Here is a 14,969-nt window from a genome sequence, read left to right on the forward strand (position 1 = left end):
CAAAGCACACACTGTGATGAAAGCAAATGAACTGTCATGCCAAGCCTTGCTATTACACCGAAGATTGGAAGTTGTCCATAGTAACAACAATAATGGTGAAACTATGTTGAGTAAACTGTGTCCCAGGCATTGTTCCACTCAGTTAATCTTCATGTTAGCCCTGTAAGCTACATTCTAACATCATTCCAATTTTATAGGTCAGGAGACTGAGACCCAGGAAGCTTAAGTGATTTGACCTACTTGCCAGAGTTGAAACCAAGCAGTATAGTTTCAGAGCCCTTGCTTTGAATCATTACACCCTAACTAGTTCAGATATCTAGTAAATGTCTGTCTACATCGCATGTAGACAAAGACCTTCCCTATTACTTTTCTTGCTCTGCAGAGGGTGGGAGGGTTGAGAGGGAGGGGGCGGTGGCAATGTCAAGATGTGTAAAATTTCTCTGTTGACTTAAAACATAGGATTATTTTTTAAAGTAAACCTACTTTAGGATTTAGTTGGGGTAAGTTCTAGACCACGTTTCTTTCAAGGTCAAAGCAATACTTCATGAAACATTGGGATTATCTTTTTGACTATTTTACTCCCCTTCATTTGCTAGGTTTGAGGTTAACCCTTTGGGTTTGCTTTAGTGGTATTTTCACAGTAAGTCCTGAAAGAGATCTGAGTTCAGCTATGCTATTGTCTGGTAATATTTAGAGATCCTGTACGTAGTTGAAAAGAAAGGAACTAGCTTCTGTGGGCTCCATGAGACAGTGTTAGATAAGGTAGAGTTAGAGTCAGATAGATCTGGGTATGATATAATCCCACCCCCAAGTCCCCTGCAATGTAGCAGTGTGGGACCTTGTAGAAGTTGCTTGAAAAACCTCACTCTCCTTTTCTCAATTCGTATATCAATGTGATAATAACTACCTTGCAAAATCATTGTGGGAATCAAATATAATATTTGCAAAGTATCAAGCACAAAGCAATCTCCCAATAATCAAGGATCTTAGAACCTTTAGTCTTTACCAGTGATTTTTGACAAGGTATGTTGTGAAGCTCCAGTAATTACATTATTACCCATGAGTTGTCACTCAAAACCCGTCAATATTTTTCACCTTTATTCGTAGTTAAGACACAGAGCCTTTGTACGTGAATAAGTGTGCTATTTTTACCTACAAAATGTCTTGTGCTTTACTAGCACGTGACTTCTGCCACACACATTTATTCATTCATTCATTCATTCATTCATCAATGATAACAACAAAAAATAGTGAGCCACTGCAGTGTGAAGACTTGGCCTGGCCTCTGATTGCTCATCGTTCAGTAGAGGGATTTGTTTATATTGTATGTGCAAACACATAAACTACAGATACAGTGATAGAATCTACAGAGGGTCAGGACATAAGGTACAAAAGAAGGAGGCTTGGTCAGTTCTGCTGGGCTGGGGTGTTTTGGGGATGTGGGGAGATATGATCGGGAAAGGTTTCTGATGCTGCAACTGAGTTTTCAAAATGGAATCCATATTCCCCAGGATTGTCATGGGATGAAGTGTTTTGGTGGAAAAGGATATCCTATGCAGAGGGAGCATATTAAACAAGTGCTTGTGCCAAGGACCAGCAAAGCAATTCAGGAATAAGGAGAAAAGGAACCACCCATATGGAGTCCTGCTTGTGCCAGGCACTTCTGTAGGTCCTGGAAGGAACAGTTACCATTTATTGGGTACTGATGTGTTTCACCTAAATCTCACTTAATTCTCCCAGCAACTTTGTGGGTAACTATTGCTATCCAAATTCTTCCTGTATGGAAATTGAAGTTCTAAGGGATCAAGGCATTTTTGCCCAAGGGGATGAAGAGAGATTCAAGTCCAACTCTGAAGAAGTAGGTAAAGTAACAAAAGCAGCAATAACAATAATAAAAATAGTAAAAGCAGCAAAGGTTCATATGGTGCTAGGCAGGTTTTAATCTGTATTGTTCAATATAATATCTACTAGCTGTACATTGCTACTTAAATGTGAATTAATTAGAATAGAATAAAAAATTTAGTCCTCAGTTGTACTAGCCACATTTTTGGGGCTCAATTGCCACATGTGTCTGGTATCTACTGTATTGGACAGTGCAGATATAGGACATTTCCGTCATCACAATTCTGTTATTAGCATTGCTGTAGGCATTTTACATATATATTAACATATGTCATTCTTATAATAATACTGTAAGGAGCATACTGTTCATATTGTAGAGATGTGGAAATCGAGGCGTAAAGATAAGAAACTTAACCAAAATCACATGATGAATGAGTCCTTATTTTTAAGCACTGCACTATAATACTAACCCAATATATATAATAAATTCTGTATAACATAAATGAATTTCAGTCAAAATAATAGAATTCAGTGTCTACTTGTATGTAGTATGGTGTTAGTCCTCTGCAGAGAACATGTCTTTGATATGATTCTTCCAGGAGCATACAGTTGTCAGTTTACATACATGGAGCTGGTGGTCTCTTGAGAGCCTTCTCTGGAGACTTTCCTCTCCAGGAACTCCAGGAACCTCCCAGCCAGCTTTGGCAAGAAACTCACTGGATGTGATTTATCAGTCAGTTCATTCATCCAAATGGCTGAATCAAGAGTCTCAAATTGATATAGTCTTAAGTAATGTTCAAAACCCTTCTTATCCTTTTTGAGACTTCAGAGAAGGTACCTAGGGTTGTTATTTTAAGAGAGTCTTTTTTCAGGATGCCAACACATCAGACTCAGAGACTGAAAATCCTAGTCTGAGCCCAACTTCTGCCTCTAAGTCACTAAATAAACTCAACTAAATTACTTCACCTTTCTGAAATTCAGTTTCTTCAACTGTGAACTAGAAATAAAACACACATATACAGGATTTTCTAAAGACTAATTGAAGGTTGCTGTGTTTGAGGATACTTTGCAAGCTATAAAGTACTTTATATGGCTATAAAAGTGGGAGATAATTATAACACAAATGCGAGAACTCAGGATGTTTTTCTTCCATATAACCCTGTAAGCTTTCAAAACTGCCATAGCTTGATAAATTATAGGAAAATGTGCTCTTAATCATAACATTTGCAGAGTCTTTTTTATTTTACATCATTCTAGTAGGTACTCAATGCTTGGGTGGACGTATTGTTGGTTGAATGAATGGGAGAGAGGAAAGGAGGAGACAGCATATTAAAGTAAATAAGAAAGCTGTTCATGAAGTTTTAAATGTTCCTTTTTTTAACATTCTTTTTGAACATTGCTTGATAAGAACTATATGTGTTACGTTGAGGAGTGGGAGATATAATTCAGTAATTTAAGTCTGTTAAATTAAATTCAGTAATTTAAGACATTTAATTCAGACATGTAAGTCAGTAAGCCTGATTTTCTGCTATTTGTTTTTAATTCAACAAATATTAATTGAGCCACCACCATCGGCTGAGCATTGTGCAAGTTTCAGGGAAAACACAGTTAATAATATCACTATTTTTTATGCCCATTTCTTGAGCTGCTAATTTTGCCCCTTAAACATTTCGAGGATTGCAGAATAAACTGGCACTGATATCGTCATATGAAGGGCCCCAGTACTACCGAGGGCTGCACTTGTGTCAAAATCACATCTTATGAATTGTTTCCTGATGTGCACGTGCAGTCTGCGATTCCTCTATGGATTGCAAAATGTGTTTCTCTAGAAAGCAGACAGCTCCTCCCACCTTTTGTTGCTTTTCCCTGCTTGTCTCTGACCCTCTTTTCTCTGACCCTCTTTTGAATAGCCCATCAAAGCACCGTGTGGCCAAAGGAAAAATGTCAGCTCTCCTATTCATGTGGTCTTGAAGTGAACATCAGCTATGCATGGCTACTGAATTGGGGTGGACATTAGGCAGAGCACAGAGAACCTCTCTTAAGGGGGAATCAGGCTAGTCCTGCTCAATATACATAATTTTAGATAAGGAGACATCTTACCTCATATTTTAGGAGAAGAACTGTGTATATACTGAGAACAGCTGAGGAAGGACCTCCATTTGTGTAGTTCACCTCTCTCATTGTGGAGAAAGGAGAACCAGTTCAAACTTTTAGGCCATTTGTGGCAGAACTGGGGCTGAAACTCATTTTTTCTTACTCTTAGCCCATGGCTCTCACTGTGTTTCATGATGAACTAGCACTTCCAAGTATGTTTTCATTATGTAAGACAATTATAACATCATAAAGTGAAGGAGTATAGAAAGAACATAAGCTTTGGAGTCAGACAGAACAAGGTCAAATCCTGGCACTGCTTCTTAAATCTTTGTGATCTTGGGCAGGTTACCTGAACACTGTTCTACTTCTGCATCTATTGAGAGGAAGAAAGAATATTACCTTTTATGGATGTTGCAATGATTAAATGAGAGAACATTCAAAGAGCTTAGCACAGTATCCAGCCCTTCTTTGATGTCTGATACGTTTACTAGAAAAGAAGAAAGAATCCATTTGTCTCTTGAGAGGGGATTCAGATGATGATGATGATGATGATGATGATGATGATGATGATGATGATGATGAAGATGGAGAGAGTGATGGTGGTGATGCTGACAGAGCTACTGTTAGTCAAATTTTTAAAGCATTTCTGCCATATCAAAGCAACCATTTGTTGTTACTTTCCTCGTTTTATAGCAGATCCTTCTGTCTCCCAATTCCATCCTTTTCTCATAATAGCACACCAGTTCTAAAGTTCTACATCTAGATAGAGCAACAATGACTCTCCTAACCCAAGAAGAAACAAATAAATATTTCCTACAAATTTATTTTTCCTTCATTTTAATTCCTTTTAAGGATTGAATGACCCTGTAACATTAACTTTGCCTGTACTTTATGTGTATGCAACCAGTAAATGTTGGTGTTTCTCGGGAATTCCTTGAACCTACTTATGAGACCGTGGACCAGCAGTGGCCAACTTGTTTTCTATCATGGATCTCAAAATCAATATATTTAAGATCCCACTATTTTGAGATATATAGATAAGTAAACATTGACTGCCTGGCTATTGGATTTTTATCCTAGAGAAAAACCCTTGAGTTTTGGTGGCAAAGAACTAGCACTTTGGAATCAGATTACCTGAATATGAATCACAGCCCTGTTCCTTGTGAACTTTGTGACCCTGGTGAAGTTACTGCTCTTTTCTAAGCTCCGGTTTTCTTATCGGTAAAATGAGAATAATACTAGTACATAACACATTAGGTTGTTGTAAGAATAAAATGAGACATGTATAGAAAGAGCATGTGAAAAGAGCTCAGTTAAAATGAGCTCATATCTAGGGTTATTCCTGTGCAAAAGACTTTGTGCCCTGAATGGGGAATCATGTCACTCAAGATCCACCCAGCCAGACATAAACCACTCTAAATGTTTAAAAACCAGATAATTTAATACCCAAAAATGGTGACTCTGATGACAGAGGAGCTGAGAAGAGCTATGTTCCCTGTGAATCAAATCAGAGATCGGTGAAATGGAAGCTGCCACCATCCCCAGACTGGAGGGACTAAGGAGGGAGGTGGTGTTCCCACAGTCTAAAGGGCAAAGGACACCAGCAGATGCTGGAACCATGGCAGCCCTGTCACCAGAGCCCAAATGGTGGAGGGGAAGCAGCTGCTGCCTAGGACAGAATAGAAGGAGGTAGACTCTTGCTTCCCCTTTCCTCCAGCCCCAGATGTCCCAGCAGGGGCAACCTTGGCTGACTTGAGTCTGGAAAGTGCTGCCTGCAGGGGCAGCCCCACAATACTGAGTGGAGCAGGGGACTTGATCTGAAAACACATGGGCCAAGGATTCTTGCAGATGAAAGTCTCAGACCTCTATCACCTAGTTGTTGATAATCTAACTGCTGTGATAACTAACACAGAAAGTTTGGAAGAGTCTTACTTCCCCCTGCTGCTGGACCCCTGAACAATAGCAGACATTCACAAGTTGCTGTGCCCCAGAAGGTAGAATTTGGAAAAAGCAGTGGAAAACCGTTGAAAGCTGTAAGAGGCTTGTCTCTGGCCTTTTTCTCACATTGCTTTCTAGAAAGGGCTGCTGCTGAGCAGGCAGTGCCTTTAATATCTAGGGGTCTGTGGCCTGAAGAGACACTCCCACCCTACTATTTACCTTGCTAAGTTCTGCAGAATTTAGTATAGACTGAACTTCCTTGGGCCCCTATAGGTGGGTTAACTGGCCTTGTGGCCCCTCCTGTGGTATATTGATTTTCCTGCATTGAAATGCTCCACTTTCGTGTTCCCATTTTTCCCAAGCAGGGGCTTGTCTTCTTCATCCTTGCAACCGCAAGCATTCATATTCTCACTTCCTGCATTGAGCTAGCAACTGTGGTAGGTCCTAGGCTAAGCATGAGAGTAAGACAGTGCCAGCTCCTAGCAACTTTTATTATAGAAGGGAGACAGATGGGATGTATGATGTTTTGAAATTACCAGTGTCTTTTGTGCTAGGGAGGTCCAGTGCATGAGACTATTTAAGAGGGAGAATCATCTGTCCTAGAGGATCAGGGAAGCCCTCTAAATAGGAGTTGGCCTGACAGAGAGGTTGAGGGAATGGCATTCCAGGCAGAGGGAATAACAAATGTGAAGGTCTTGAGGTGGGAAAAAGCATCGAAGATCAGAGATTGACAACAAACATGGCATTGGGTGGGAGCTTTTCTCTCCTGCTACCCAGTGTCTGTATCCTGCCTGAGCACTTTCCACCCCAAGCTTTGTGTTGTAGTTCTGCACGTCTACATGTTTGTGGCTTCCACGTCACACCTAGTACATTGCATTTTGTGCATAGAAGGGGCTTGTTGGATATTTGAGAAAATGAGTACAATTCCAGGCCCTAAAGAGTCCTCCTAGCTCTCTTGTCACATTTGTAACTTTGCTTGCCCTGCAAGTATCAAGGAGTACAAACCCTGTGGGGAAGAAGCCTGAATTTCTACCATTTATGGGAAACCCTCTGCAAGTTGGCCTTCTCTTACTAGGAACTCATTCTCAGTCATCCTCTCCTTCATACTTGGAGTTCTGCGATAAGTAGCTGTAAGAATGGTGACCTAGGGATGCCAAAAAGATTCAGTCATCAGACAGTTCCTTTGCTGTTGCTTCTTGGGGATTGAGATATGATGTGTTAAACCAGATTCCATTTGACTGTACTCCTTCCTAGCAGTGTGACCTTGGGCAAGTCACTTAAACTCTGCAGACCTCAGTTTCTCCTCTGATGTCTAGCATTAATAATATCTATGATGGTGTTAAATGAGACCATGTATGCAAATATGTAGCATAGTGCCTGGCATTTAGTGAGCACAAAATAACTGATAACTGCTGCTTTTATTATGACAATCACAGTTACTGTCATTATTATAACATTGGGTGCTATACATTGACTAGAACAAAGCAAAATCCGAGCAGGTTTCTGAGTTTTCCCATGCAGGCAAATATGCCCTTCGAGACTGCCAGACACACAGGACTCTTCCTGCATGTTGTTTGACTATTAAAAAGAAGATTTGTTAATGATTGTTTTTAGCTTTCTCTCCCTCTTTTTTAATGTGTTAAAGAGGATTTGGTTTTGTTTTCCTTTCTCACAGGAGTGATTGGGGCAGATGTGAGAGGGCACGGCCTCGTCTGTGAGGAGCAGCCAGTGACGTCACGGCTGGCTGTCATCTGTGGAACGTCTTCTTGTCACATGGGGGTGAGTCCACTGAGCACAAAGGGAAGGCCACCACACAGCAGAAGGCAACTTGAGAGGAGACCCTGAGTGCCGGCGTCTTCACCTCTGCATTTCTTTCCTCTCTTCCCTGCCTGCCGCTTGTGCTTTGTCTAGCCAGAAGCCCGGCTCTGCGCTCCAACACCCTTGCTTACATTTGCTGGATCTTTTTCTAGGGGCCAGATTCTTAATAAGCATGAAAAGGATTGAGTACTCTTTCTGACATCACGCTGGCCAGAGAGCCCAGACATGAATGGTGACATCTGATCCCAAGGTGGCAAAGTCTAGCTCTTCCAGACTGATCTGTCCCTAATGGGTAGTGGGGTCTTCTCCACAAAGAATGTCTGTTTTCCTTGGCCATGGAACTCTCTCTCAATCAATATAAATCCATCTCCCTGGGAGTGTCCTGATGATCTATAGAATTAGCCTGCATATCATGACTTCAAAAGAACACTGATAAGCAATTTTCACTTTGTTAATTTTTCTCCATGAATTAGTGGAAAGGCTTTCTCCAAGATTGCAGTTAAAATTTAGTGTCTGCCCTAAAATTTATATCTTCTTTAAATGCATGAGTCTAAAAGCATTCCATTCCGATAAGTACCCATTTCTACCATATTTTTATTTAAAAGTCATTACTCTGTTAAACTTAAATTGACAACTCTTTGGAATTTTCCCAGATGAGTAAAATAGAGGGGAGAGTGGGGGAGGAGAGGGAGATGAGCAGAGATTAGAGTGGACACAGCCCAGGGCAGAATCAGAGCAGCTATGGTGGAAATTATGTGGGATGTGAAACTGTTTTGCAGCTGTAGGGATCTCTGAGACTTTTTCACCATCAGATATTTTGGTTGAGTGAATATGAATACATATATTTACTTATGCTCTTGTGCTGAACTGTGGATATAAGAATGACATCAGCCATACCATTGATGAGATCAAGTCTTAACAGGTATTACAATATAATATGAGGCCCCCAATTGTAGCTACAAATTGAACTCATGATACTAAGCATCCGTTATGTGCCAGTGTATTCTGTGAGGTGTTCTTGCCCATGACATCTCATGTTGCATAGTGGGGGGAACCAGCCCATGTTTCCAGTCCGACTTCCTCAGTTTACCAATTATGGGCCATTGGGCAAGTTACTTAAACTCTCTGGGCCCCAGATTCCTCATCTGCAATATGTAGAGAGTGACAGCATCTATCTCAGAGTGCTGTGAGGATTAAATGAGGTAATATTAACCAGCCTGAATTTCTACAATTTATGGGAAACCCTCTGCTATTTGGCATTCTGTTACTAGGAACTCACTCTCAGTCATCCTCTCCTTCATACTTGGAGTTCTGCGGTAAGTAGTAGTAAGAATGGTGACCTAGGGATGCCATCCCTAGGTCAGTAAGCACATCACAAGGGCTCACTCTTAATCACTAGGGCTGTTATCCTTACTGAGCAGAAAAGACAGTGGCTGACTCTGCCTGGGAAGGTGAAGGGGGATAGAATCTTCTTGAGGTGACATTCCTTTTTTTAAAATATATATATATATATAAAATTGCATTTTAGGTTTTGGGGTACATTTGAAGAACAAGATAGTTGCATAGGTACACACATGGCAATGCTATTTGCTGCCTTCCTCCCCTTCACCTGTATCAGGCATTTCTCCCCATGCTATCTCTCCCCAACTCCCCACCCCACTCTGTCCCTCCCCTATTTCCCCCCAACAGACCCCAGTGTGTAGTGCTCCCCTCCCTGTGTCCATGTGTTCTCATTGTTCAACACCCGCCTATGAGTGAAAACATGCGGTGTTTGATTTTCTGCTCTTGTGTCAGTTTGCTGAGAATGATGGTTTCCAGGTTCATCCATGTCCCTACAAAGGACACAAACTCATTGTTTTTGATGGCTGCATAATATTCCATAGTGTATATGCGCCACATTTTCCCTGTCCAGTCTATCATTGATGGGCATTTGGGTTGGTTCCAGGTTTTTGCTGTTGTAAACAGTGCTGCAATGAACATTCGTGTGCATGTATCCTTATAGTAGAACGATTTATAATCCTTTGGATATATACCCAGTAATGGGATTGCTGGATCAAATGGAATTTCTATTTCTAGGTCCTTAAGGAATCACCACACTGTCTTTCACAATGGTTGAACTAATTTACACTCCCACCAACAGTGTAAAAGTGTTCCTATTTCTCCACATCCTCTCCAGCATCTGTTGCCTCTAGATTTTTTTTTTTTTTTTGAGATGGAATTTCGCTCTTGTTACCCAGGCTGGAGTGCAATGGCGCGATCTCAGCTCACCGCAACCTCAGCCTCCTGGTTCAGGCAATTCCCCTGCCTCAGCCTCCTGAGTAACTGGGATTACAGGCACATGCCACCATGCCCAGCTAATTTTTTGTATTTTTATTAGAGACGGGGTTTCACCATGTTGACCAGGATGGTCTTGATCTCTTGACCTCGTGATCTACCCGCCTCGGCCTCCCAAAGTGCTGGGATTACAGGCGTGAGCCACCACACCTGGCCGTCTCTAGATTTTTTAATGATCGCCATTTGAACTGGCATGAGATGGTATCTCAATGTAGTTTTGAGGTGACATTCCTGCTGGACTGTTTGTCTGGGGTCTAGGCAGTCTTGAATGGAACTTGTCTAAGTTTGAAAATTGCAGCATATTTGGCCGGGCGCAGTGGCTCATGCCTGAAATCCCAGCACTTTGGGAGGCCAAGGCAGGTGGATCACCTGAGGCCAAGAATTCAAGACCAGCCTTGCCAACATGGTGAAACCCCATCTCTACTACAGATACAAAACATTAGCCAGGCGTGGTGGGAGGCACCTGTAATCCAAGCTACTTGAGCGGCTGAGGCTGGAGAATTGCTTGAACCGTGGAGGCGGAGGTTGCAGTGAGCCAAGATTGTGTCATTGCACTCCAGCCTGGGTAATAAGAGTGAAAGCTCTGTCTCAAAAACAAAAAACCAAAATAAAATTGTAGCATATTTCTTCCACTCAGCAGCCTTTTTATAAGGCTTAGCTGTCCCTGAAGGGAGAGATCTACAGAGGCCTGAGGCCTCTTTAAGCCAGAAGGCACCAGCTCAGGAGCCAGCCCTTCTTTCCCTTGATGTGAGTCCACACTTGTTAGATTGTCTTCACTGAATGCTGATTTAATCCTGTTTAAATTATCTCATATTTTCACAGGAATACATCTAATCAGGCCTTCTCCTGGGAGATCTGAATTTCAGGCATTTTTACCCCACTCAATTCCTATTTCTGAAGAGAAGCAAATCTAAATGGATGCAAGTGTCTCTGTGACGCACTGCTTCTCAGTCTTACTGTCTCTTAATGGAGATGAGACTGGCTTTCCCTACTCTGTTTATTTTATACATTTGGGACCTAAAACATAGGAAAGTCCAGTAATTTTCCCAAAGTCACAAAGCTTTGAAGTTCTGGAGCTGAGAACTCAAATCTCACTGTGATTCCAAAGCTCTTACACCTCCTTGCCTCCCTAAATTGTGCATGAATATGATGTACCCATAGAGGAATGGTGAGAGCATGGGCTTTTATATTGTCCAGAGGCAAGCTTGGACATCTGCTCATGCATGTTTTGGCCCTCTGACCTGAGTGAGCTACTTCTCTCAGCCTCAGATTTTTCATCCATCAAATTGGGGATATTGATGCAAGTCTCACAGAGTTGTTAAGTAACATGCATTAGGTAGGTTTGTACCTAGCACATAGCAGATGCTCAAAAATGGTGGAGATTCTTATGAAACTTTCCTAGTGATGTAAATGGCTCACATGAAACAACTGTTTGGGCCTTAAAGAGTTTGATGGGCAGCTGCAGTTGGTTGCGATGAATGAGGGCCATAAAATGCCAGTTTATGATGGTCGTGTTGTGCTGGAAATAAAGTTCCCACCCCCACCCTGCTTTGTACTTGGGAGTGGGAAGGGACCTTCTGGGCCAAGGGGATTAATCATCAGCTTTAATGTTATGTCATGAGGGCGAGACTGCGGTCATGCTGGCATGGGAAAGTGCCTTTGATCTCCCTCAGGTGCTGGGAGCCCAGCAACAATAACACCTTTGTGAGGTCTAGGAGACGTGCAGGTCTGAGGAAACACTCCCAGGGAGACTCAAGGACCCCCTTTGTTGTGGTTCTGGCAAATAAAACTGCCACTGTGAGGAAAAATTCACCAAACAGAACACAGGGACCAAAGGGGGCTGTGGGCTTTTTAAAAAGTGGTTTTCAGCATGATCTAAAGGATTCTCTTTCTTCTTGTCTGCTCACTTCTGATGTTTCCCATTTAGTAGATTAATTGAGACAACATTCCCCAAAACATTTTGTGCTCCATCCAGGTTGCCTCTTTCTAGATCACCCAAAAAGCATAAATGAATGAATGAATGACCATGTAAGTGAAATACTTAGAAGCTTCCTACCTCCAAGTTCCTGTTACTTCCAGGAATCTGGAGAAAAAGTCCAAGGTTGAACATAAGACATACTAATAAGGCCTTTGATATTTTAGAAGATACAAGCATGGGCTGCACATTTATCTTCCTTGTGGATGATTTAATTAACAAGGAAAAAAATGCCGTGCTTTTTTTAACTCTGTGAAAGCAGAGCTGCTTGTTCAGAGTTAATTACTACCAAGTCACCAAAACCCCAGATAATACACAGCAGGGGTTAGCCAGAGGTTGAAAAGTCACGGGGTAAGAAGTAGCTGATCCTTGCCCTTGCACCGGAACCCTTTTCTTGAGCTGTCAAGTCGGGTTGTAACTTGGCAACTTGTCTTCCAGTTCGCATGTCAGATGGGAAGAGGACCCTGGGGTGTTGGGGTAGTTGAGTAAGTAAGATTTGAGCAGAACAATACTTGAAGAGAGCTGGGAGCTACATCTGCATCTTAAATCCCTCAGAACTAAAGTTTTCTCAGTCTTAAATGAATGTAGAGATATTGGTTCTGTATCATTGAATGAATGTGGAAACTCAAAGACGTAGGCTTATATGTTGCCCCCACCACTTACTATGTGAATTTAGGCAAGCTGCTTCATCTTTCAGTGCCTCAGTTTCTACATCTGTTAAATGTGAACAATACTAATTTACCCATAAAGTTATGTTCAGGTTTAAATTAGTCCATCTTTGTAAATGACATGGCATTGTACTGGCAGAAAATACCGAATATGACAATGTTATTAAAAATGAGTCATTAATCATGCATGGACAATTCATGTGATTATGGATTAGAATTAGAGACATCAGTATGAACTCATAGTTTAACACAGATGCAGATGGATGCATATAGAAATAGATATGGATATATGCATATACATGTACAGGTTAGTAAACACATATATATTTCCTGGCTTTGTTAGCTGAGATGGCCCAGAAACAAGGACACCCCAAGAGCTAGTTTTTACAAGCACGTAGTGTCCAGTTCATGGTGAATAATACCATTATCCAGTACAAAGAACCAGGACTCCTTGGAGAAATGGTTGATTTTAGGATTGAGATAGGAAATATACAAGATGAGCTTAGAGCATTTGCAGTGCCAGAAAGATAGGAAGTTCTCAAAAAAAAAAAAGATGAGAATATGTCACAGGGAGCCAACTGAGGGAGCCCCAGTGGCCAAAACTGGAACAATTTAAGCATTAAAATAAAGTATTATTGAATTATAACCCAAACTATAACATAAATATCTATAAGCCCATACTAATGTGAATAAATTATTTTGAATAAATAAATGAAAAGAAGCAATACATCTCCCATGCAGAAGAATCCCCAATAATTTACATAAATGTTCCACTCTCAAGGAGGTAGAGCGTAACTTTCCACTCCTTAAGTGTGGGCTGCACATAGCGACCTCCTTCCATAAAATGTGGTATGGCAAATGGGGGAAGAGTAATTTCACATTGGAGAAATATGAGAGACACTCTGTCATCCAGGTGACAAGGTCAATGTCAACAAAGATAAGTCATATTGATAGTACATATCCTTGATATGATGTGATGAAAATGACACTTTGTCTTCATTTTGTTCATCTCCAAATCATATAAGCCCAGTCTAGTTACCAGGAAAACATCAAACAGATCTTAGTTAAGGGAAATTCTATAAAATACTTGAGTAGTATTTCTCAAAACTGTCATACAGCTCATCAAAAAACAGTGAAAGTCAGATAAACCATCACAAGCAAGAGGAGCCTAAAGAGACATCATAACTAAATGTAATGTGGGATCCTGGAGCAGAGAAATAACATTAGGTAAAATCTAAGGAAATTTAAGTAAACTATGATCTTCAGTTCATGATAATATATCATCATTTACTGTGACATATACAATTGACAGAAGATATTAATGATAGGGGAAATGTATCTGGATGTGAGGCATGTAAGATTTTTATAAACATCTTATATTCTAAAACTATTCTAAAATTTAAAAATTTATTTTAAAAATATATTATTCACACATAAAGAAAACATTTCTTCAAGAAGAACTACAAACTACTCCTCAAGGAAATGAGAGGATGCAAACAGGTGGAAAAATGTTCCATGCTAATGGTTAGGAAGAGTCAGTATCATGGAATGGTCATACTGCCAAAAGTAATACATAGATTCAATGCTATCTCCATCAATCTACCATTGACTTTCTTCACAGAATTGGAAAAAAACACCTTAAACTTCATATAGAATCAAAAAAGAGCCCACATAGCCAAGACAATTCTAAGCTAAAAAATAAATAAATAAAAAAGCTGGAGGTATCACACTACCTGACTTCCAACTATACTACAAGGCTACAGTAATCAAAACAGTATGGTACTGGGGGAATGAGGGACGGTAGCGTTAGGAGAAATACCTAATGTAGATGACGAGATGATGGATGCAGCAAACCACCATGGCACGTGTATACCTATGTAACAAACCTGTACATTCTGCACATGTACCTCAGAATTTAAAGTTTAATTGAAAAAAAAAAAGAAAAATAAAACCTTTTTTTTTTTGTATTTACCTGGCTAAGTGCTAAAAGTCTTCAGTAAGATAAAATATCATGCCTGCCTTGAAGGAGCTCAGGCACATTGAGAAAGACAAACAAGAAAAGAAGATGCTACAATACAAAATGGTAACTACTATGGTTAATGCATGGCTGGAGTGTGGTAGAAATAGGAAGAAGAGGCTGTCTCAGGTCCTAGGTAGATGAGGAGGTTTTTCTATATGAAGAGATATTTGCAGGATCATGGCTTCCCAGCCCCCACTGAGACACTGTTCCTGCTAGCCCAGTTTCTGGTAGTAGGCCCTTTCCTCAATCTTCTCCACTTTGATTTTTTTGCTGTGTCCAC

At 40.7% G+C, this 14,969-nt stretch overlaps 1 protein-coding gene across 10 annotated transcripts in view; it reads left to right on the forward strand.

Moving 5' to 3' along the window:
• Nucleotides 1-14,969, forward strand: part of FGGY (FGGY carbohydrate kinase domain containing) — a 429,730-nt gene that overhangs the window by 234,419 nt on the left and 180,342 nt on the right. For all 10 annotated transcript variants that reach the window (XM_074380908.1, XM_074380904.1, XM_003921494.3 and 7 more), the window contains one exon: nucleotides 7,550-7,653. In XM_074380908.1, the coding sequence (XP_074237009.1) occupies nucleotides 7,550-7,653 (104 nt within the window). The remainder of the gene's footprint in view (nucleotides 1-7,549; nucleotides 7,654-14,969) is intronic.

This window comes from Saimiri boliviensis, chromosome 11, assembly GCF_048565385.1.
Source record: "Saimiri boliviensis isolate mSaiBol1 chromosome 11, mSaiBol1.pri, whole genome shotgun sequence".
NCBI lineage: Eukaryota > Metazoa > Chordata > Mammalia > Primates > Cebidae > Saimiri > Saimiri boliviensis.